This window comes from Apteryx mantelli, chromosome 1 (assembly GCF_036417845.1).
Source record: "Apteryx mantelli isolate bAptMan1 chromosome 1, bAptMan1.hap1, whole genome shotgun sequence".
In the NCBI taxonomy this organism is placed as follows: domain Eukaryota; kingdom Metazoa; phylum Chordata; class Aves; order Apterygiformes; family Apterygidae; genus Apteryx; species Apteryx mantelli.
Genome location: NC_089978.1, coordinates 157,244,702 through 157,269,875, shown reverse-complemented (window position 1 = coordinate 157,269,875; position 25,174 = coordinate 157,244,702). Strand labels below are relative to the sequence as shown.

The 25,174-nt window shown below is 39.2% G+C and overlaps 1 protein-coding gene across 1 annotated transcript in view; it reads left to right on the top strand.

Annotated features, from left to right (window-relative positions):
- DGKI (diacylglycerol kinase iota) overlaps positions 1–25,174 on the top strand; it is a 220,630-nt gene that overhangs the window by 125,192 nt on the left and 70,264 nt on the right. Inside the window, exons 17-22 of the mRNA XM_067289862.1 lie at positions 2,943–2,998; positions 3,968–4,030; positions 4,259–4,332; positions 5,558–5,669; positions 8,508–8,707; positions 23,802–23,902. Coding sequence (XP_067145963.1) covers positions 2,943–2,998; positions 3,968–4,030; positions 4,259–4,332; positions 5,558–5,669; positions 8,508–8,707; positions 23,802–23,902 — 606 coding nt within the window. The remainder of the gene's footprint in view (positions 1–2,942; positions 2,999–3,967; positions 4,031–4,258; positions 4,333–5,557; positions 5,670–8,507; positions 8,708–23,801; positions 23,903–25,174) is intronic.

The following is a 25,174-nucleotide window of genomic DNA, read 5'->3' as shown; positions in this document are numbered from 1 at the left end:
TTCAAGCCTTAGGAATAATAATGAAGGGCCACAGAAGGGCAAGAAATGAAATGATGACAGCTGTATGCATTTCTTTATGAATGCATATCACCATGCATTTCTAATGTGACTGTGAATATACAGTATAGATGAAATGTATGGCTACTTTCTCACTTAATGGAGGCATTACTTAATAATGAAGTTGTGGAGCCCTATAAAGAATGAATATTATTTCAGAGATGCCAGTGTTTCAAAAATTTACATGAATGAAAAAGTACTTGGCAGAGCCAAGTGTCTATGAGTGGGTATGTATGGCCAGGAGAGCTTTTCATAGCGCAAGTGTCTGCTCTTACAAGTCATTAGTGCTGGCATTTCCTCACCCTCTTGAATTGTAAAATGTACAAAATGCTCCCCATGTGTTTTAGGAGAGAAAAAGTTATAGCCTTGGAGGTGTTGCTGGTGTGTAAGTTTTATTGTGTTTTGTGTGGGATTAATCAGTGTAGGACAGATTCTGATCTCATTTGAACTGATAAAAATCCAGAGGAACTCTGCTGAAGTCAGTGAACTTTAGCAAAACTTACACTACTTTCAGGACAATTGCAATACAAGTGGTTGTATGCAGTTGCCTATGAGGAGCTATTGTAATCACTTACAGAATCAAAAAAGCAAAATAAATTAGATTGATTCAAACTCTCTGAGTCTATTAGGGCATTTCAAGCTATGGAGACTGCTCAATTGTATTTAGAATAGTGACTGCCATGTCTCAGCTGAACCTGTATGTGTGTGTGGCCTTTTCCAGGGCAACCTCTACACCTTTCTTGCAGCTAATCAGATAAAGCCTTGAGAGTCAGCCCCAAGACTAATGTATTTAGTTCTGCTTCTTCAGTAAGAGTGCTAGGTAGAGACTCTTCCCAGAGTCACAGTTCCCTCCCTTGTCATCCTGTTGCCCTGGTAAATCAGGGGAGACACAATTTACTCTGTCCCTATTTGACATGCTGTTGTTCCCTCAGCTCTAAAGGTTTGTCCATTTACAGATGCCTTCCTCCCCTCCTTTCTGTCCCCTCCCACCCACTAACACATTCCCTTTCCTATTCCCTTGCTGGCTTGAGAAAGGATGAGGGTGGAGGGAGCAATTGCCAGAATTGCGCTCTAATCACCTCTAGGCTCTATTCCACATGGCAGTAAGAGTCTCTCCTCCCTACGCATGCTCATCTGCCCTGTCAGAGTTGGCAGAAATCCAGCAGGTTGTAGGGCTGCTGAGTCCCAGTTCTCAGAAAAGGTCCTTCTCCATTAAGCTAGTTCCAAACTGGGGCTTTGGTTCAGGTCAGTATTTGCAGAGAGATCTGTGTACAAGCTGGTGCCATGGATGGCTCCAGCTGGAGTTATTAGGGATAAACACAGCAGTGGCAGCTTGCCCCCCTGCCCTCTCTGGCACATTCATCACATAGAGATGGTCACTGCTGCCTGACTTGCCCTCCTAAGCCAGACAGAGAGCATATAGCATGGGCACTGGGCCCTCAGGAGCCTCCCACTTCTTAGCTTTGGGTTGTGAGATCGTACAGAAAAAAACTCTCCGTTCGCTAAGCAGATAAAAGATGACTACATATGCAGTTAAATTAGTAGTTTTAAGAAGAGATGGCCCTGACTGCATTCTAGCTCACCCACGACACAACAGGTGGATCATACAGTAGGCTGGGCGCAATCAGACAAGAAGTGCGAAGTATGTAACACTTACAAAATGGAGGACTGTATTGTGAGACTGTGTGACTCCAAAGAGAACTAGAGAAATTGGTGTAAGTGGTCATTTCAGATGAAGTAGTTTGGAAGCGTTCATGTTAGTGTGATGCTTTGGCCAGAAGGACTAACCTGACTCTTGGGCATTTTTAGTAGAGAATGACTGAGCAAGAAGAGGTGGTTGGTGCTACCACTGAATATGGTATCAGCAGGACTGCTCCAGGAATCTCTGGATGCCTAAGAGTAAGGAAACAGCCTCCCGAGATGCATGAGAATGACTTGTATTCTAGGAAACATGCTTTGTGCTAGAATATTGACAGAGCTCCATTTAGCTTATCGGGGAGAAGGTTATAGGCGATTTAATCGCTGTCTGTAAGTATTTACTCAGGGAAACGATATCTGATAGTTGAGGGCTCTTTAATCTAACAGACAGACATATAACAAGATTCAGCAGCTGGCAGTTGAAGCCAGAAAAGCTCATGATGGGAGGGGGAAAAAACATTTATTTTAACAGTGAGAATTATTAACCATTAGATGTGCATTACTACTGGACTATTAAAATTCTCCATAACTTGTAGTCTAATCAAAATTAAACAGCTTTCTAAATAGGCTTTAGAGTAACCACTTATTGTTTGCTGTGGAAATATTTGCATAGAGATGTCTATTCCCTTCTACCTTCTAGATATCCTCTTTGTAACAGGTCAGAATTTAGTATCCTTTTAAATCTTGTAATTTACCAACACTTTAGTCCTGCTTCAGAGAGTGGGTTAGTGTTTCATGGGTTTGTAATAATTCTTGAAGGGGTCTCTTCTGTGTTGGTAAAAACAGAAATCTTGGAAAACATGCTGAGGGATCATGAAATGAATATTCTGAGAGATGCTAAATTAAAGGACGATTGTACTTGTGTTATCTCTTTGCCTGTATTTCCACCTATTTTCACTCTGCAGGAATCAGAAAGAATTCAGAGCAGTGTTTAAAATCTGATAACAGACAATGGCAGAGATGCTGGACTCTTGCACAGCAAAACTATATTCATGTTAATATTTTTATTGAGCAATGTGTGCTAAAAGCACAAAATGAACAGTATGTACCATCTTAGCTGAAGCCAAATATACTGAATTATTTTCCTGCCTTAAGGAACTCCTGTAGTGTTAGTAGGGAATGGAAGGGTACAATGGAATCTACTATATTTATTAGGGTGTTCATATTTTTCCTTTCTCCTTTCACAGAAGCAAATCCAGAGAAATTCAACAGTCGATTTAGAAATAAAATGTTTTATGCAGGGGTGAGTTATGATTCATCTTGTAGAATGATGTTCGTTTAGTTGCTTAAATGTTTTATCATGCCACTTCCCCCTCGCTTTCTCACATCAGGGGTTCCTGACTTTTTTTTTTTTTTTTGCCATTTAAAGTGCATATGTGCTGTATGGCAATGCCGTACATGTCTGTTGGAAAGTGCCTGAAACAATAGTGTTTCACAGTGCTTAGCATTTGAGAGGAATGCTACTCCTTCGGAAATAGTATTGATCATGTCTTGCTCCCCCTGCTTCTGGCTGTTAAGGTTCTCAACAAACTGCTTTGATTATTTCAGTATGTAGGCAGCACTTTGACTTTCAGTTTCCTAGAGAAATTCCTCAAGTAATTGCCTTTATCTTTTAGGCCTTGAGGAGTAGTCTTGGATGTAGGGCCATGGTGAGTGGAAGACAGAGATCAGTTGTTTGGCATGGCTCATTTTCGTATGCAAATAAAATTGTACAGTTTTGTATTCGGGGGGAAGTGGTCAAGACTAACTTTTTTCTAAAGTGAAGTTATTAAAAAAAAGAGAGGGATCCTGATTTGATAATGCATGATTATAATATGTCTTTTTGGGCTTAGATAACTTCCACAGTACCCATGTGCATTAAACCTGGAAACTTATATGTGAGCAAGAATTTGTGTGTACATCCTTGGGTGCTCAGGGACATTCTTTGGTTACCTCTCAAAAGGGGAAGTGTCATATCTTAATGCCACACCTGAGAAGTTGCAGTGCAGGTGAATAGATCCTGCTTCCTCTCTCCTCTGGGGAATCTGAATCTTGCATTGATCGCTGAACATTGATAAAAGAAATCTAGCCTACAGTGCTACTGAGAGCAAGAAGGAATAGGTTTGACAATAGGATGGCATTTGGTGATAAGCTCTGTGGTGGGATGAGAAATGAGGAAAGAGAAGAGAGAAGGCAATGATGACAGTTCCTGCACTACTTATGTGTCTTGCAGGCAGCCTTTTCAGACTTTCTGCAAAGAAGCTCAAGAGATTTGTCCAAACATGTTAAAGTTGTGGTGAGTATAGGAAATTGTGCCATAGTATTGTGGGAAGAGCAAGGGTGGGGGCGGATGAGGAGAGAGAGAGGTGAGAGTTTAATGGCTCTGTTACTTCTCAGTTTTGAGCATGACATTTGAAACAAATTCCAAAGAAAGGCTTGGGAAACTGTTACAAAGCAGCAACACTTCTCTTGTCTGTGACCCCATTCAGCAATTTCTCTGTGCTCTGTCACTTTGGCTTTGTAGTGTGATGGCACAGACCTGACTCCAAAGATCCAGGAGCTGAAGTTCCAGTGTATAGTGTTTTTAAACATACCCAGGTAAGCTCAAGACAGATGTTTGGGGTTATAAAAAAGAGTGAGGAGAAAAAACAACAACAGAAAAAGATGTGTACTTGCAAGTTGTCCTAGACTGGGTGGACGTGCAGAAAGCTTATTGCTACTCTGCTGCCTTCTTGAGAACTAGGTGCTGTTAATTAGCAATACAGGATGGGACAGGAGTATATGGTGCAGCAAGAATATCCTTTAAGAAATTGAATGTCCTGCGATAGAGGGATGGTAGAAACAATTAATTAACAATACACTTTCCAAAGTTGTGCACCTATCCTGCAAGTGAGGAAGTAAACCAGACACAGCTGCCTGGTCTTTTTTTTGAGTGGAAGCAGAGTGTGGGAGGGAGAAAAGGATCAATATCTTTCAAGTAAAGAAACACCAAGTCTATTGAAAGAAATGCTCCTTCTTAAGATGTTGGGAGGTGTTGCAAATAGAAACATAACTGTATCTTTAAAAGTGGTCTCTCCCCTGCTCTCTAGACAACCTACCACTTTCTTCCACATGCAGTCTCAAGCACTCAATCTTTTGAGTCCTGTGTTGCCCTCACTGCAAGCTTCTGCTTGGTGTCCCCTCTCCAAAGTTTTCCCCCTCTATCACTCTTAGATCACTTTTACATCCATTCTTTAAGGGTAGAAAAGATAAAGATGCAACAGCTGCAGCTGTTGCCTCTTTTTCTTTCTCCCCTGCCTCCTCAAGCTGTCTTATGTTTTGCATTTCTTCTGCTCTTAGAGCTTTGAGCCAGCAGGGAGAGAGGAAATGGAGCTCTGCAGGCTGGAGTCCTTGCTGCAGCCCCATGCCTGCTGAGCAGAGGGGAAAAGCAGCTTTCCAGCAAGGCACCCCAGGTGCAAATGTAGCTCAATAGCTGATCCGCGGAAAGCGGAGCAAGTGGGGATAGCAAAGTGCTGCTGCTCTGTTATCCACTGCCTGTTGTTTCTTCTTTTTCCTCTCTCACAGAGGAACCTGCCAAAGATCATGGTGGAGAAACTTGGTGGATACTGAACCAGCTTTGAAGCTAGAGGCCTGGTTTTCCCTTTTGTCCAGTCCTTGCCAGCATTAACTCTAACAGTTCCTGAACTGAACCTGGAATAGATGTTTGGGTGTTTCTCCTGGAGGATAGCAGAACAGGCCAATAGTCAGGCTAATAGTCAGGATCCATCAGGGCAAATTATGAGTACGCTTTCTCAAACCTTGTTTTCCAAACCTCTCTCTGTAGGTACTGTGCTGGCACAATGCCCTGGGGAAACCCTGGTGATCACAGAGACTTTGAGCCTCAGCGCCATGATGATGGCTACATTGAAGTCATTGGGTTTACCATGGCCTCACTGGTGAGTATACTGCAGGTGATACCCTTCCTGCAGGTGATAACAAAATTGGTGCATTCTGTGGGCAGTGTTATAGAGTGCAAAGTTATCCTCACTACTGAAGAAGAACTATGATTCCATGTATTCATCTAAGGCCAAAATGTGTTTTGTTGTTAGTTTTTAAATGAGGAGGACAAATTATAGTTTAAAAAAAAAAAGAGAGAAAATTGTTATTTAATGCTTAAAACTTTGTTTGCAAACAGTTGCTAATTTGTACATATTTAGGAGTGCTTTAAAGTGTTCTGAAGTTAAATGGAAAGATTATTACAGTAAAAATCAGCATGTATGCATATTTTTATTGTGCAAACAGTCCAATCAAATAATTACTGCTGTTTCTTATTAGCTTTTGTGTATTTCAATCTATGGCATAAAAATTAATTTTTTTTGTAAAATGGGCTATTAGAAACAAATATAGAAAAATTTATATAAAATTATATGCCATAGTGAATATTTTTATTTTAAAAATGAACTCTTTTGACAGATAAAAATGTTTATTTCAAAATAGTGTGGAAAATCTACTTTGGCTTCTGAATTTTAGAGAAGCAGTACTTAGCAAATAATTACATGCTACCCAGATGAGTATATTGTCAACTGTCTTGGAACAAAAAGGTCATATTCAATTGAAGGAAATGAAAAATACTGTAACCATATTGATCATCAGACTGTAGAAGTGACCTGCAGCTTGCTTGCAGTGTAGAGAACTGGAACTTAACAAACTTTGAAGGCAATATCCACATACTGAAGTTTTGCATAAATTTGGGTCATTCTTGACAGCTTAAAAGGCTGTATTTAACTGACGGTGCTGATCTTCTCTCTTGGAAATTGGATAGACATTTATAAAAATACCAAGAAATACATAGGATTTCAATGACCATATTTAATATTCTCAAAAGTTGGTTTTCTTTCTTTCTTGGGAATCAAAAATACATTAAGAAAAACAGAAATTTTTGGTTATTGTTGACAGAAAAAAATAAAAATGTTTAGCTAGTTTTGAGCTACAGTCTGTCTTGGGTTTGCCACCAATATCACAGTGGCTAGAGTGATCTCAAAAGCTACCAGCAATTTCAGTTGGGACAGTAGGCTCCTTTGACCTGCCATTTCTTTCTAAAGGAAGCCTAGTTCAGAACTGAGGGTCTACACTGGCTGTGATGCTGAGGAACCACTGCAACTCTAAAACTTCTAGCTATAATCCTAGCTTGCTCTGTATGACTCCCAGATGTGCTTGACCACACCTAAGAAGGTCTGAGACACTGATGAAAAGAAGTACTTTGTAAGAATTAAGTACTATGAATGTTATTGATCATATTATCAGTTGATCCATAATATTAAGCATATAGAGCAGGAGTATTAAGGTCTTGACTTCTGTTCAGGCAGCTGTCTGTTAGTAGTAATATTAATAAAGGAGTTTTTTGCATCTGACCAATGATAGGTAATAATCATATTCCTAGTTATACCCAAACATGTTTGCTTAAAACTTGAAGAATCTGCCAGATTCATTAGAAAAGACTTTGTCTTTTTGTTTTTCTGGCATCTGTTTCTCCCTGCTTCTCCCTCTTCTTGGAATTTTACCTCTAACCTGAGTTGCAAAGTGGCCTCATATATTAGAATAAGGGGACAAGCTTGCAGGGTGATGTTCATGAAGAGAAAGTAAGTTAAAAATGAAAAGCCCAAATCAGGAAAAGATGTAAGGTAGCAGGGTGATGAACTAGGTGAAAGCCAAGTAGCTTAAGTAGACTGCTCTGTTTCTGCTATTTGTTTTTACTGTTTTGCAGAGAGAACCTTGCTTTAGTGAGTGTCTCAGAAGAGATGTAGGCATTATACAGGGTAGTACCATTTTTTTCTCTCCCTCTGTTGCCCATGCCCTCTTAATTGTTTCATTTCTTTCAAATAAATTCTTGAACACAGTATTTAATTGCTTTTAACAAGGTTCTTCTGCTTGCTCTTTTCAACCTGTCTGGTCTTGATATTGAGTTATTGTGTAAGCTCTCATAACAAGGGTTTTAGATGCATCGTATTCATATTAAGAGATGTATTTTTTTCAGGAAGGGGAAATCATCTTTCTGTCTCCCAGATGTACCCGATGATGATTCTTGTTTTAATGAGCAAATAATTAGTAGCATTACAGTTAGCGTGAAAACAAACAAATACCCCAGTCCACCCCACCCCCTGGCAAACAAATGTTAAAACCTTTAAGAATGAACACAGGTATGCATTTGTGCATGCCTGTATCTCTTTTTTATATGTGTGTATAGTATGCTTGACACATACTGAAGTAACAAAACATGTAATGAAGTAACGAAGCATGTAGTTAGGTATCTGCTCTGTTTCATCTGCTTGTTGCCAACCAGTTTTCTATGTGAAACTTTAAGTCCTACTTTTCAATTTTGAATAAAAATACAATCATTGTGCCTCATTAGTATGCCTTATGCAGACCCTCTACAGAGCTTCAGCTGTACCATACCTTGGTACTCACTTGAATCCATACTGCAAACCCACTCTCCCAGCTTAGCTTAGGGAGGGCTACTATTTCTACAAAGTTAGTGAGGACACATTTAACAATAGTGAGTGTTTTGCACTGTGTTCTTCAACTTGGCAAATGATGTTGCTTTCAGAGTGCAGTCTGATAAATGTGTAAATATCTACATGATGGAATAAACCACTTACAGCAGGACTGCTTTGTTTGCATTTGGAATGCTTTTTAATGGACAGTGTCAGCAAAACTATGCATTTTGGAATTGTTAAATGCCTTAAATATCTGTTTTGAAGTGTCTTTATGTTCTCTTTCCTGTTCTTGTTTTACAGGCTGCTCTCCAGGTGGGTGGTCATGGAGAAAGGTTGCATCAGTGCCGTGAGGTGACACTTTTAACATACAAGTCTATCCCCATGCAAGTGGATGGAGAGCCATGTCGATTAGCTCCCTCACTCATTCGGATCTCCTTAAGGAACCAGGCCAATATGGTACAGAAGAGCAAGAGGAGAACATCCATGCCTTTGCTGAATGAGTGAGTTGGATTTGTGCATGTCCTAATGCCAGGAGGTGCTTCTGGGGCAGCATATTCAGTCATGGATTTTGCATGGACTGGACTTGCAGTGCATTTAAAAATAAAAATTCACACCTCCCTCTGAACATTCTTTCTACTGAGTTGTAAATATTTACCCAATTTTATTTTATTCTTTAATCTTCTGGGTACCCCTCTGCCTTGCTTTTGGAAAGCTGTTGAATCTTTCAGTTGTTCATTCAGAGAGGTCTGTGCAGGCTCAGCAGTGTGCCTCTTAGTAAGGCTTATGGCAGATTTGCATATAAATGCCATTTCCCCTGTAAGAAGTTCTTATGATTTGCTTTCTGAACTTTATTAATCTGATTGTTAGCCCCATTGGAGACCCTGTAGCAAATTGCAACAATCAAGAGTTGCTCAGGACATCTTGTGGTCTCTGTTGTGCATTGCTGCCTGGAACTGTTAATAGAGGAGGGCCTGGATGATTGGAAAGGGCACTTTATAGGAAATACTGCACCAGTATTAAAACCCAACGAGAAAATTCAGTACAACGTAGCTAAAAGTAATAACACTTTCACTCGTCTTCTGTGGGCAATGGCAGAAGATTGCAATATTGAAGTTTAGCATTAGACTGTCTGGATTCTCCCAGAATGTCTGTCTCCCAACTAGAGACTGGGAGAAGGATAAGGAAAGATGATCAGAAAGAAAAAAATGTATGCCATGAGGTGGAGGTAGCACTGACGTAATGTAAAGAAGAGTACAGAAAAATTAGAATAACTGGAAACCAGGAACATTTGAAGAGGACAATAGACAGGACTAGCCTTCATTTTATAACCTCATCTGTAAGCACTATAGAGGTATTTTAATAGTAAAAAAAATCCCCATCAATATTAGAATTTTGACCTATGAGAAAATGGTCATCCAATAAAATAATTTAGAATATTCTGCAGAGCTGATTATTGTACTTCTAAGAATTCTTTCATTGCTGCTAAGGTGAGTGATAAACGCCTATGGTTTTTTTCATCAAGTATTCTTGAAGCAATTGAAGACAGGCTATCTCGTAGGGCATACAAAGATATACAGGCCTAAAGTTGTTGAGAATCCACATATCATTCGAACAGCCATGCGCTGAGGGTTTCACTCTTCTGGCAAGAAGTGGTGGGGCTTTCACTGTTACAGCTGTTACAGTGTCAGGATAGAAGTAAGGCAAGGTTTGTGTAGTGAGGTAAAACCTTTCATTAGACTAACTCATATAGTTGTAGGAAAAAAAGGCAAGGTCTCAGGCACAACTTTTTATCTTCAGGTGTGCCTTAAAGGTTGTCTGTTTTTTCAGACTGTATCATCTAGTGAAAAATACTGCTTCTCTTCAAACCTTAACTCTAGCCCTACAGAGCTTTGTCATTCTGTGGTTGTTAATCTGTTCACGTAATCAAAGCCTCCCTGGTTATTTCCAACACCTTCCTATTCGGTTTGCCACTCTGTGTTCTCTTACTGAGACTAATACTTTAAGCTTCAGTAGAAGCCCATATCCGTAATGTGCAATTCTTAGTTGTCTGAAAAATATGTAAGATATAGCCATCTCTCTTGAACAGTGAAGAATAACAGACTATTGCCTGTGAGCACTGATGCCCAATTTCATCCAGCCACAACTCCTCACTCATTTGTGAGAAGTAGGATGTGGCAGAGAACAATCCTGGGGCATCTCTTTCTAGACTGCAGCAGGCTAATGCAAACAAAAGAAAGAATTGCAGGCACTTCGATGTGATAATTAGTATGGGCAGGCCTGGAGTCTGAGATCTGAATTTAAACTGTGGTAGGGAAATACAGATTCCTAGTGTATGCCAGTTGTCAAAAGAATATCCTTTGTTGTTTAGCTGGATTTGAATGTGCTATGTCAGACTATATTGCTGGCTGAGTTCTTTGATTTGGCTGAGATATTTGTCTACAGACCTCTATTACAGAAAAATTTAAATGATTCATCAAGGACCCCAGTCTCAGTCTCATTTAACAGGAATGGTGTGTATATATGCGTATGTGTGTATGTCTCAGATGTTGAAGGGGAATGAGAAATAGTTGAATTTCCTGGTGTGATAAACCCTGAATGGCATGTTAAATGTAAAACTCTAGGAGGCATTTAAGCATGTACGAATTCCATTCATTATGACACTGCTTTGTAGAATTTTGCAATAGAGAGAAATTCATTTAAGCATGTTTATCTACATTTCTTAACTTGATATCTGGAGTATATCTCCCCATTCCATTGAAATCTCCCAGAAATCATTATTGTTGATTGAACACAATAGATTGTTCTCTTAAGACAGCCATCATCTGCATATTAGATGTGTGAGATTAGTAATGAGTTCTGGAGCTATCCCCACAATTGTTAGATAGCTGTTCTTGAGTGCCTTGCAAGGAAAGTGATTAAAAAATTCTCGTATCACAGTAACTCAGAATTCTGATACTGTTGGCTTTGATGTTATTGGAGGATAAGGAGAGCAGTAGGAATTCTATTTGAAACTTTAGCTAATCTAATGTTACAAGTAGAAAAAACGGATTTTTAAGAAGTCTTATAATTTGCTTCTTTTTTTTTTTTGGTATCCTGTTCTTCTTTATTCTGTTTTTTAGTGAGAGGGGGTTTACAGGGGTTAGTTTTTCATCTGCCTTGTGGATGCATTTGTTTTTCCAGAGAATAGTAGTATCTTAAAGTTGAAGAGTCCATATTTTATGTAGCTACAGTGAGAAGAACAGATTCCACACTTCTCTGGACAGAGGGAGAGCCTTAGAAACATTGTTCTCTTCTGACTGTCAGAGTTGTCCATCTTCCTGATTGCAACTGTTTTCCTTCAAAACCTGTGCCCACTCCCAGACAGGACAACTTGTATATGAGAAAAAGGGATCAAGTCTTCTGTTTGACCTATTTTTCCTCCCTATTTTCCCACTACTGTGCTTCCAGCAGCTTCTAATTGCACAGTAACTACCTCATGTAGTTCTGCGCAGACCTCCCTGGTTGAAAGTCTTAGAAGTTGAGTCTTTCTGTTTTATGTTACTGAATAATTTGCCTTTCTCAAGGTGTGGAGAAAAATTAAACAGCAGTATTTGACTGTAATAAGAATTTTTGGTCTTTAAAAAGAGTTTGACTGTAGAATCAGACTGAGGAACACAAATATGGTATTTCTGTAGGGCTGCTTGAATCGAAGAAGCCTCACTTTCCTGTTGATGGCAGCAGCAATGCGAACAGCTTCATTTAAGTTATTAGGGCACAAAGTAAATTTCTCATATACTGCATTTTGTCTGAGCTGGGCAAATTTTTGGCAATTAAGGTTGTATTCAGTTACTTCATCTTTTTTTCTACTAGTGAATTGTGTACAAAAATAATAGTGATTTTTTTCTCAGTATATTAATTATCTCAAATTATTCAAGGAATAGTTGCTACAAATAATATTTGTTTCTTCATTGTCCTTTAAGCATTCACTTTTCAGTATTTCGTTTTGAAATTTAAGCTGTTTTTATATGACATCCAGGTTATATGGGTACCCTAACCAGGTGAAGATGACCTGTTTGTGGTTTTTGTGCTTTTCTGATCAGATTTTAAAATCTGGAGTTGGAACATAGTGGAGGAAAGTCATTATGTGGTGGATAGATTTACAATGCTGTTTCTAGTTTGTTTCTAATGAAGGCCGTCCAAACATAAAAAGGCAAACATAATCTCCTCTTCATCCTACAATGGATGACTCTATAATGGTAATAACTAATGACCCAATGAAGTGTTTCAAACCAGAAACAACTTCTTAAGTGCAAGGAATATGCAGTACCAGGTGATACTGTTTACACTTGGTTGTGGATTGAAACAAGGCAGATGGCAGAGCTGTGGAAAAATGGTAAGTTTCTTTTCTTCTCATGTCTTTTCTATTTGTCTTCCCCATTGTGTTTGATAAATGTACCAGCAACAGCAAGTTTTTGCTACAGTCAGATCAGCAGAATCAGTTTTGCTACAAGAGTGCATTGTGTTCTTATTCTCCATCCCTCAGAAGACTTGCCAGCTAAGTTCTGATTCCTGAATCTTCATTGTTGATCATGGGAATATGTGAAAAAGATAACATATAGCTTGGTTTTCTGTGATCAAGCCAAGAATGTGGTCTTGTGTGAGCAATAAGCAGAGTGTGTGTGGAATAAGAAGACGTTCTGTGGCTCAGTTTTTCAAGAGTAATTTTCTGACTAGAAGCTATAGTTTAGTGTGCTGCTTAGTAAGTTTCAGTAAATGATCATTTTCTGAGCCCCAAAAGATGGTGTTGTGCTTTCACTGGCTCTTAGTTTGGGTTGAGGAAGAATGTTCTGCATGATGGAAGGGAAAGAAGAAGAGGGAAGAATTTATAAGTAAATATATTCCATACCATTGAGAGAAATAGAGGGACCATTTGAATTTAAACACTACAGCAGTCTGCCCTGGGAGCCACTATATATGAAATGCATGTTTCTCTAAGGTACATGAAGGAAGAATGGAGAGAACAATTTGTCATTGGCATTTCTGGACCCGCTTCCAAAGTTTTGAGATTTTTAAGTGCCTGTGGGACACAAATCCTGGCGCTCCTCATCTTCCTTGTATAGATGTGTGCCCAACTTGTCACAAGGCTTCCTCACTTGTGTCTTTAGCCCCTGTGTGTCATGTAGCAATGAATTTCCCCATTTGCATGGTTTCTGTTGGCTTCCTAGTGTGATCTTGAAGCTCTGCATGTTTCTTCATTCAACTTACGTGACACATTCCTTTTGTTTCTGTTTAAATGTTGTATGTCTTTCTCTTTCCTTCTCTCTCTTCCACTCTTTCTTTCTCTGTCTCTCCCCTACCTTTCTCCTTGTCCGTTCACACTTTGTTCTGCCTCTCTCCTGGCTACTCATTTCCTGCTGCCTTAGTATCCATAAAGTGCATTCTGCTGACCTGAGGAGAGTCTCGGCTCCCCCCGATTCCTTCACTGTGTGAGTATCTGGCTTTTTTCTTCCTTTGAAAGTTCCATAATATGTCACTGTTACCCTATGCATCATTCATCCAGGAGAGGGCAGTAAGAACACTTTCTTCCCAGACAAGCAGATCCAATGACAAAGAGGAGTTGTTTCTCTGGATTTGACCTTTCTCATGTACTTCTTGGCTCTGTGAGTTCATTTCTGCTTTTCAGTTGGCAGAGGAGAGCTTTTGTAGTAGCATGTGCTGTGGGAAGATGCATCTCCTAAATGAATTTCTTCTCCCAAACTAATGCTTACAGCAGTGTTGACCCTATAGTGGATGCAGCAGTGTTCTTCACTTCTTGCTGGGAGTGAAAGCATCAGAGCAGCAAGGGGCAGTTGCTCCCTGAGGGAAGGGAAACTGGGAACCGAGGTGACAGCCCAGCAGGCGCAGGGCCATGGCCTCACCAGCAGGGGCTCAGTCCCACAGTACCTGAGCGAGGTGAGCAGGGCAGGTCAGTGACGGTAACCAGGTTCAAATAGGAGTCCAGATCATCAGACAAAGCCACAGTGACAGGAAGGTCTGAGGTCAAGTGCCAGGCACCATCCCTGGAAATAGCTCAGATAAGGGCTACAACATTATTCTTCCGTGAGCTGATAAGATACGTAGCTAGGATTTTTGTCTTTGGTTTTAAACAAAAATGTACTGTGAATCAACTCATCCAAAAAGCATCTTCATATATAACTGGTCCAAATAGCAAATTGGTGCCCCAAAGGAGTGACATGATATTGGCTGCAGCTGCTCTGAAGATGGAAAACCCACACCCATGTTAATACTTTGATTGTCAGCAATTCCAATGCAGTAACTTGCTAGATAGTAGCTAAATTATTCAAGAATCTAATATATTTTTAAAATGCGTTGAACTGGCACTTAAAGATACTTGTACCCATTGTATGCTGTTTATATACTTATTCATCCCCTTTATGAAAATGTCATATTGTCAAAACCTGTGTAGGTTCACAATAAAAAAAAAAGTGTAATGTAATATGTCAATGCAGGTGGTACAGTTTGCCTTTAGAAACACTTTGTGAATATTCAGTCAAATAAGAAACTTGTTTTGCATTGTGTTGACAACCCTTTTGTCTGCTTACTTTGCCAATGTTATGCAGGACATTTTTCAAACCATTGAGACTCTCAATTCAAAATAAATGTTGGAAAATGGCAAATTTCAGAGCAGGTATTCAGAGCAGAAACTTGATTTCAAGCACAATTCCTGTGCAATCATAGAAGAAAATAAATGGTGTGTGCTAAAAGAAAACCAGCCAACACTCCTCTGCTCTAAAGACTGAGCACTTGCAATAGGTGGCATATAAATGATCAACAAAAGGAGAATTACTTGGGAAAATTATTCAGAGAATAATTTTAAAAGGCATAAAATTCAGAAAGCTGCAAGTTTGTCATCGTTATTTTGCAAACAAGGGAAACTATCCAATCTGTATGCTTTATCCCTAGATTGTATTTGTTGTACTCTGCTGAGGAACAGAAAGTAATACAAATAATGTATGTCTCTTGCACTGATGCAGCATCCTAAGAAAGCATCTAGAAAAAGCCTGAGGTACGCTTTATTGCTTACACAGAACATTAAGCAAGCTTGGGATGTAGGAGAAGAGCGGTTGTTCCCAGGTTAAGGAATATCCCTTGGAAAATGAGCTCCAAGTTTTGTTACAGTTAGAATGCTCCATTCGATATCAGCTGTCAGGATAAAACAGAGAGAGAGAGAGACTCTTGAGCCCTAAACTAATTTGTAAGTCAAAGATATTCTGTATCTTGAAATCTGTAAAATAAATAAATAAATAAATTAAGCATGCTGCTGCACTGTGGCTGCCAATTAATGTCTGGCAAATTAAAATAAGTACCCATGAGGTATTAGGGAAATTTGATTTGGGTTGTGATGGCTTTGAGGTTTGAATATTTCTTTTTTGTTGAAAAATGTATAAAGAGCCTGTGTTCCAGTCACTACTGAACAGAGGGCAGATACTGTGGAGTCTTAGTGATTGATATATGTGTGTGTGTGTGTGTGTGTGTGTGTACAGCCTATGTTAGATAAATTTAAGTTTCCTGGAGCAGTCAATGCGTGGGAATTTGGGTAGCCAAAATTAGGCACATATGTTTTTTGTTGCAGAGATAATAGAATTGTAGTGTGGTTTGTTTCAAAAGTTTATACAGGATGCGTAGGTAAATAGAACTGCTGTATTTTTAATGGAGGCTCTTAAAGGTGAAGACTTGCATTTGCCAGCTGGATGTTTAGTTAAGATAAGAAAGATGCACATGTGGTAATATATTTGAGTTGTGTGGTTGATGCAAAGGAGTTCTGAAAAAAATTACCATTTTAAAAATAATTGACTTACATAGCTCCTACAGTCCTTTTACAAGTGGCATAAGCACAGTGGGCATGCTGTGATCTTTATTAGAAAATCTGCATAAATGAAAACACAAGTATTGCCTTATTAGTAAATAGTGAATACTCTTTAAAAGAGCTGACTGAGTAGTGATTGCAGCAGGGTGTGCACACAGTGTCTGTGTGGATAGCAAAGGAGTAAACGAAATCATGTTTGCTTTTCAAAGTTCAAATGCCAGATAAAATCAGCTTTGTGGGTTGGGCTGAATATGTATGTTGTCTATAGGGGGAAAACCTAAAAGAACAGCAGGAGAAGAGACATAAGGGAGAAAGTTTTACAGAGAGTGAGTTATTCTCCAAGTGCATAATTAAGGATGAAAGTTACTTTTTTTATTTTTATTTTTCTCCCTTAAATGAATTATAGGGAATTGAGAGTCTCTTTTGTCTTTTTTGGTTTTCACTGTTTAGTGTGCAGGCTCCTGTTTAGCGGGATCCATGGGAGATGCCATGGGAGAATCCACAGTGTTTGGAAGTGGAAAACAAGAGAAGTGTAGCTACCGTGATAAAGGAGAAAGAGAAATGAACACCAAGATTCTACCTGGCACTTAGGCACATGTATAAGTATGTGCGTGGGTCTAGTCTTTATTCAGCAAAACACTTGGGCACTTGCTGAAGCAAGTGCAATATAAGAAAGTGCAGGGTTCACAGTTGGGGTAACCTGGCTGATTTGGGATATGCTCATCAAATGGAAGAAAATATTTATGTGGTGGAGCTTATGTTTTGGGGGTATTAATTAGGTAAAGAGCTTAGCAAGAGCTTTGCTTTAAAATAGCAGCAGACTTTTCAGAAGCATTGAAATTTGTCCATCAGAAGAGGCTGGATACTAGCTAGATGGTTCTGTTCTGTTGTTGCAGGTCTTATGTTCTAAATAGATAAAAGCTGTCAAAAATGCACTTATTTTTACTGCCAGTGAGATCTCAAAAGTAAGGTTAATTTCTTTTTCTTCTCTGGTTGCTGTTTTCCTTTTTCCAATTGATCTAAACACTGGAACATTTAATTAGTTTTGCATGTTTATTTCTTCTCCAGGAGATAGGTAATTCATTAATCTGTCACAGCAAACATGCCCCGGAGGAGCATGGTGTTTTCTAAAGTTTAATTTTTGCAAGGGAGGGGCAAGAGAGAATTTCTGTTTCTGTTTACTGAATCATATCAAAACATGTACCTGTGTAGCTTGATGTGGGCTGTATCCTGGAAAATCCATCAGAAATTTCATTGAATTCTGTTGAATTGTTGGGCTGCTTTTATTATTATTGTGGTTTCTTTTCTCTATGCAGGCACAAAGAATAAGAAAGGGTTCACAGAGTTTATAAATAATTGGAATGGGAATTAGGGTGTATGTAATTGAAAGGTTTCTTTTTCCAGTTGAATCAACCTGGTGTCATAGAAGAAGTGTTACTCAGTTGCTGAACAGGGCTGCCAAGATCTGTCCCCAAGCCCACTCTGCCTGTTTTCTCTTTCCTGGGTGACTGGAGGCAGGAGGATGTAGCTGAGGAGAAACAGCTGTGCTCCAAGTGAACTGGCTGGCACCCTCTCACCTGCTGCTGCATGGTCCGCAGGGGAGTGATGAAGCTGCAGCTTCATCAAAAGCTGAGTGTGTTCTCCTGGGGAATGGAGGCAGATCAGTTTCTGCTGGTAGTCTCAGAATAGGTACTTGCAGCTTTGCTTCTGTGGGTTCAAACCACAAGTGATACAGTGAAAGGAGACATACATTAAAATAATAATAATAATAGCCCTTCAAGTTTTTTCCAGTGAAAGCTCTGTGTTTGTTTTTTAGGTCACGTTTCTAGAATCCCAGGAATGCTATAGTTCAGGCTTAAGAGGAAAACAAATGTGTGCCTTTGTTCAGTAAGCAATTCCCAGCAGTGGAAATTAAAAATGACTTCACATGATAAGCAGTTTATCTAGCATGATATTGACTTTCTGAGACCTGCTCCTGTACAAAGAGTGGTTCTCATTCTAATGTGTACCCTGGTGTATCAGGGGATGGATATCTTCTCACAGAGGAGTAGACTTAAAAAAAAAATATATATATATAAAAATATAATATATATATATATATACACACATATATACACACATTAACTATTTGTGTTATGATTGTTTAAAATTTTTAAGAATTGCCGGAAACATGTTGTTTTCATTAATCAATACCTGTGTTGACCTCTGTGTCCTTGTGCAAAGTCAAATGCTATTTGTTTGACAGAAAATTTCCTCTCACTTTTCAGCCATTCTGGAAGCTAAAAAAGAAGAAAGAAAATAACCGCTATTACTGAAATTACATAATTTTTGATGTGGAGGGATTAGAGTAATTCTGAGGGGACCTGACAACATCTCTGTAGAATCCTTTAAAGATTGTTCCAACTGAATATTATGCATGGTTTTTCTACAGGGCTCATTTGGATTGTTATTAAGTAATGCCCCCAACTTGCACTTCTGGTCCATGCTAATCAAAAGTCCATCACAAAAAATTCAATATGACAAAATAGCCTATCCATTCTCCCAATTTGGGAGGACTGATATTTAGGTTTGTGTTTAAATGAAACCATTTTGGCTAATGGACGTGACTGAACAAAACATTTCCGTTGACCTGAATCTCTGTTTATGGTCCCATGAGGCATATGACCTTTAGGGTGTAATTCTGTGGATTTGTGTGTTTGAGGAATGAGGTTCTTAATTAGGTTCTTTAGGAGATAATGGAATTTGTTCATCTGTATTTTAATTTATTTGTAATACACTACTTTGAAGAAAAATAGGTATAAGAAAGTTATTTAAATATTTTAAGTTGAATTGCAGTGCAGCAATTTCCAAATTTTGTGTAAATTGTCTACTGTCTTGTCTGGAGAGCTTTTCTTCCTCTGCTTACAATTGGGCAAATTGTATTATACAGTGTTTAGAAACATCCATTTCTATTAATACTAATGTTTGCTTTCAGCAACATTCATCACCATATTATTAACTTTTACATAGACGCACTTGTGTGCTTGAGTTTTGTTGTTTCTGAATATGCTGAATTTGTCTAAACAAGAATAATTGTGCAATTCATATAATAATATGAATTATTATACAGTATATGTGAAAACTGCAGAAGTATTGATGGTGGAAGTGTTTTGCTCAGCTGCATTGAATAGAGCTCTATATGGAGCTCGTGAGCTGTGTGAGTGAATGAGTTAATTAGTTGGGTGATGAGAACGATATTGCGCTGTGTCCATTGCCAGTCTGATAGCACAAGAAGTGAATATTCACATAGCGAATCTTTAGAGCCACAGCTGTATTGAATAGGTAGTGAAAGTTAGGGAGACATTAATATGGCATCTAACAACCATATTGTAAGATAGCAAAGATTTTGGTCACTGAATTAATGCTGTCTATATATTTTGCAGTTGTAACTGTATTACCTGTGACTGGACTTAGCTAAGTGTATAAAACCTCTGCCCCTTAGAAAGGACCTCTTAGCACTGATGTTTCTGATAATACTTTAGTATCTAGAGAGCTCTTGTTTCCAAGGTTACATTTTTATGACTAGGATCACTAAACTTCTCAAGTGGTTAAAACAGCATGTCCTGTTTCTCTCCAGTTGCGTATTTTAACACATATAGCCTATTTATGAAATAGCATCTTAATGTTCCATGTCTTTGAAGGAAGGGGATGGCAAGGAGGAGGAGAAGAAAAGAGGAAACCATGATGACTCTTGCCAACTGTTTATGCTTCAGCAGTTGACTAGGAAAGGAACTATTTCTCCTGAAGTAATATAGTACATTTAAGATTATGTGCTTGTTTCTCTGTCGAATCAAGCTCAGAGATGTACAGTGCAGTAATGCACCAAAAAAACCCTTTTCTCTGTAGATAATTTAGATAATTATTTGTAATAATAACTATTTAGAAAATCATCCAAATATTTTCAGTCATTGCATTTTCAACTGAAAGTAAAAAATCTTGGTGGAAAGAGGACTCTGCTTGTGGAATAAAGCGACACAAAACACACTCTACTGTCACTGAAGATCTAACTTCTTTTCTGAAGGAAATGTAGCTTGGGAAGGAAAGGATAGAGGGCCTTGGGAATAAGCAAGCTACTGAATTTGGGCTGAGGATTTTTGTTGAATTCCTGCCTCTGTCAGAGATTTTCTATGTGAATTTGGTCGCAACAATACTTTGATCACAAAATCTAACAGTGGAAAGGGTTGTGTGACTGGGACAGGCTCACAGGGTGATGTGGAAGGTGGGGAGAGACTCCCCTGCTCTGTCTCAAATGTTTCCCGCAGTAATGCATAGCTCGTCTCCAGTTGTCTGTATCTGGCACGCTCCTCTCCTGTCATGCACTAAGGGATGGGAGTAATGCCAGTGTGTGAAAGGAGAGGAAGGGGAATTGTGAGAGGGAAGTACTGAAGCCCTCGGAGCTTCAGTAAATCCCTCACACACAGCACAGAGGTACAAAAGTATATATACAAATACATCTCTTGCAGAGAAGGACTCCGGTAGATTGCAAGGGGAAAACCAGACCGGTGGAATATGATGGGCAGCTGGAGAACAGATATCCCTCGGGTCTCTGCTGTGGGAGATCAGAGGGGTAAAATCAAAGAGAACAAGGAGACAGGGATCTTCCATTAGGAATTCAACTTCCAGCTTACTTTAGGAAGATGTAAAGTACCTGTACAAAACTGGTTCTCCCTTGGGGAAGGAGAGCAGCAGTGGGCATCACAGCGCAGGGTCACAGCGTGAAAGGGGAGACCTGAGCTTCACACATGGATGAAAGAGAAGGGGAAGGAGTAAGTAAGATGTTTCCTCTTTGGAATGCAAACATTCCCTGTGCTGTGCTGAACAAGTCCTGCCCAGGGATATCAGTTTTTGGTCAGTTATTTTGAACTGGGAACGGGTTATTTTTACGCAGTTCCAATTTGGATTGCACCAAGACTTCAGTATGGCAGTTCAGATTTGGTCCTAGTTCTAGGAGAAATAACAGTTTGAGACAGTTTTTCGTTTGGGTTTGCACTTGGCTTAACTCGAGGGATAATGAGGACTGTAGTCCCTGAATGCTGATGCTGATTTTCACTGTCCAGCTGCTTTTTCAGATGATGAGATTTGGAGGTCTCAGAGCAGTGTCTGGTGGTTAGGTGTCCATATCACACAGAGATTCTTCATAACTCGTAATTCCTGTGAGGAGCATTCAGGGAAAAAAGGCCTGCTCTGATAGCATAGGGATTCTCAGCTGTCTTTGTAGTGTGTTCTGGTGTCACAACAGAAATAAGATGTTGCTGAAGTTTCCTGTCTCTGTTCACCCCCTTACCTCCCAGTTGAATTTGAAGAAGAGGAGGTCATTCATCACCAGTCGCTCCCTCAGACCTGCCAAATATCCCCAGGTTGTTAACCTGTGGGTTGGAAGACTGAGCTACTTTCATAATAACACGTGTTGGCAGAACATTATGGGAAAAGCAGCAACAACTTATTCTTGTACTGTACCAGTGTATAAAAGACTTCACTTTTCAGGGCTGTCAGTCTGTCATTCTCGTGAACTCTACTATGTGCAGTGAATTATTTTTTCCTCCCCTCAGACAAAGACTATGCAGTTACGTTGCTGTATTTTCTGACTTAAACAATTTCTTCTTTTGGCTGAAAATAAAATCCACCATGATTTTTACTTTTGAAACATGCATTTCATAGAATTTAGAAGGGAACATAATTCCTCAGACTGCCCTCTTCACTTCTCAGCCAGCAATCTGACATTAAACTTATCTTAAAAAAAAAAAAAAAGGGGGGGGGGGAGGATGAGAGAGACTCAGTGTAATTGCATTCTTGTTCTACCTATGCACCTTACCCCCCACTTGCATGCACTGATCTTCTGGTTGCTGTACAAGCTGTTGAGCCAGCAGGTGGGGAGCGCTGTTCTGTAGGATAACACAAACCAGCTGAGTTATAGAAGGTTGCCCCATGAAGCTGCGCTGGAAATTACTATACCAGACGTCTGCCAAACCAACCATAAAAGCTTACCTTGCATATGAACAGTTTCCTGACATCTCGGGGCACTTTGACAAAACAGTCCCTGTCAATCAGCACAGGAAAAACATTGGGCAGCCTATATGCTGCTAAGTACATCAGTTTTGCTGCTGCTATTAAGCATTTATGACTTCTTCTAAGCTGTTCTTCATGTATTTTAGGGTTGTTTTCATCATTACTATAGAAATTCCTGTTCAGAACAGGAATGTCTTCAGTGCAGCTCTTTGCAGCGTGTTGACTTGCACTCCTATTATACAGGTACCCTCAATTCATTATCCTTTGTCACTTTTCAGGCAAAAAGGACTTGTACCAGACAAGCTTTTTTAACTGGGCTTCATTTCAATTCTTTTCATCTGTCCAGATGCAACAGAGCTGTTTATACCAACAGAATGAAAATATGCAATAAGCTAACTCTGGAATCCTTGCTAATTGCCATCTCAGTGGCTCTACCAAGAGATGGCCACAAAGCATGTTTTGTTAGCTCTGCAGTATGTTCAGGCCAAAAAGAAAATTGTTCACCTACTTAAAAAAAATTTTTTTTACATTTTTGAGGTGTATTTTATGCTGATTGGTTTTTAAACTAGCAATGCAAATGTAGGTTGGATACTTTAAAATTGACACTAAGAAAACAGCAAGTATTTATATGACTGTCAGTGCATAGTATTTTGACTTTTGTTTTACAGTGTGCATATTAGGTGTTCATAGCACTGACAAAGTTCTGTTACTAACTTGATTAAAAATGTCGTGGAAAATCAGCAGTCTTTGGAAGTTCAAAGTGAAGAATCTACTTGTAACTTGGCCAGGGGTCAGTTCTTACAGGACAGACGTTGGTTTATGTGTTTTCATACACAGCATATCTATCTCTTTTTACAGGTGGAAAATGCAAATGTGGCCATGTTAATTTACAAAGAATTCAGTAACTCTTACAAAATGAAATAGTAGGTTACTGTGAGGTGGAAGCCAGCATGAAATCAACGCAAAGCTTTTAAGGACAACTTTCCATCAATTTTTGGACACTTAAATCTGTGGATAGGCACCCACTGAGAGTTTCAAAAGTACGTAGTCAGTTGAGGTATCTAAATCTGACTGAAATCTTTAGAAATGGGGTACCTGTGCTGCTACTTGCTTTTGAAGGTCCTCCTGGGATCCATGTACTGGACTCTTTACTTTAGAAGTCCAGTTCTTAGCCACATTTCTGTTGGCTGTTCCTCAGAACAGCTGCTGAATGAGAATCCTCTACAGGTTAGGCTGGATGTTTGGATATCCATCTATGATGGATGGATGGATGCCCATGGATGTTCTGAGAGAATTCCCAGGAAAGCTGAGAATGGCACTATGATCTGAACCGGAGCTTGGCAGTTTGGTTGACTGTAATAGGGCTTCAGGGATGTACAAAAAGGCAAATAGGGATGGAGGAGGGATATCTATATAGAGATTAAAGAGTTCAGAAACAAACACCTTTGCAATTCCAGACTGTGCAGCCAGGGAGTGAGCTTCTTGATCATTCTTGTCATATAAGATGTAATGCCAATGTTGTTGTGAAGTCTGTAGTCATAATCTTGTAAAACTCAGTGATGGGCCTGTGAGGAGTTGGCCCAGTTTTGAAGAGGGTTGCTCTTTTTCTTTTTTCAGAGGAGATTAGAAGCACTTTGCATCCTATTTTCTTTTTGCTCTTCCACAGAACACTTTGTCTAAGATTTTTTTTTCTTTTCTTGCAGTCCTCATTCCATCCCAGATCGCCTACGGATCAGAGTGAACAGAATTAATTTACAAGAATATGAGGGGCTACATTATGACAAAGAAAAGCTCCGGGAAGCTTGTAAGTTGGAAGAAGCAAGTTATAGCTGCTTTTGGTAGAATTTTCTGTATAGATCGTCAATTAACAAAAAGCCAGGATCAAGACATGTTGCATGAGTCATGTGTGGAGTGTATGTGTATCTATGCAAACACAGATACACATATAAAAATTCTCTCTATAAATGCTCTTTCTAGAAAGAGCATATATAGAGAAGATAGGTGTTTTCTTACTTAACTATGCCTTCTGTAAGTTGATATTATTTATTGTAAAATAAGTGTTTTTCACACTTTTTTATCAGTGGCTGTCTGTTGGTCCTACTGTTTTCAAGATTTTATAGTTAACACCAAATTTGAAACTGAGGGGAAAATAATGATTAATTTTATATCAAGAAGGTGCTCTGACCTTGAAGATGGTTCTTGCATAGGTGTGTTTACCTTGGGAAACAAATCTGGCTTCACCAATCTCTTATTCTTTAATAGCCTTCAGTTTTCCACGTAGGAAAATAATCACTGTATTGTTTCCTCATGTAATGGTTTAATTGCCCCATTCAGGGGGTAAGCTAAAAGCAGTTAGTTGCACTGACAACACTGCTGACTATGATCCATGCTGAGAAATGGAGTCCCTTTCCTTAGTCACACATGGAGTCATTAATCAATGAGGGACATGGCTGCTTGTGATAACAGTTTAATAGAGTCTTGTTCATGCATCTGGCTCACTATTCATATTAAATTATAAGCATGACTGTTTGTTGTGTAACAAAGCTTCAGTTCCCTTTTTAATACAGAGCGCTCTGGTAATTACAGGATGACAATCCTTTTAATTGGTTTGCTTATCTTACTGTTGGAAGATAGTTATGCTATTTCACTTTCACCCCTCCAGTCCTACCCCTCCTAACTCTGTGTTCGCCATCTCGCTTTCCAACAAAAGAACTGAGATGGCTTGAATTTTGATATAGGTTCTGACAGCCTTCTCCAAATTTTCTGTTAAGAGATTTCAGCCATAATTAAAGCAATCTGAGTTTTCATCACTGGACCGAGGAGAATTATAACAGGATGAGGATTATGATTCTTTGGAGAGAATTGGTTTCAATTTAAAGTTGAGAGTTTGACTTTGAGTAGACTTACGGCCATCTTGAACATGCGTCTATCTAACCCTGTCAAAAACGGTCTGGCTCCTTTGTTTGTTATTCCTCTGCCACAGTCTTTTCCCTTTGCATTTGAAGAGAACGATCCATACCCACCAGAGTATATTTTTTGTGTGTATGTGTACAATATATTATAACATCCTTAAGAG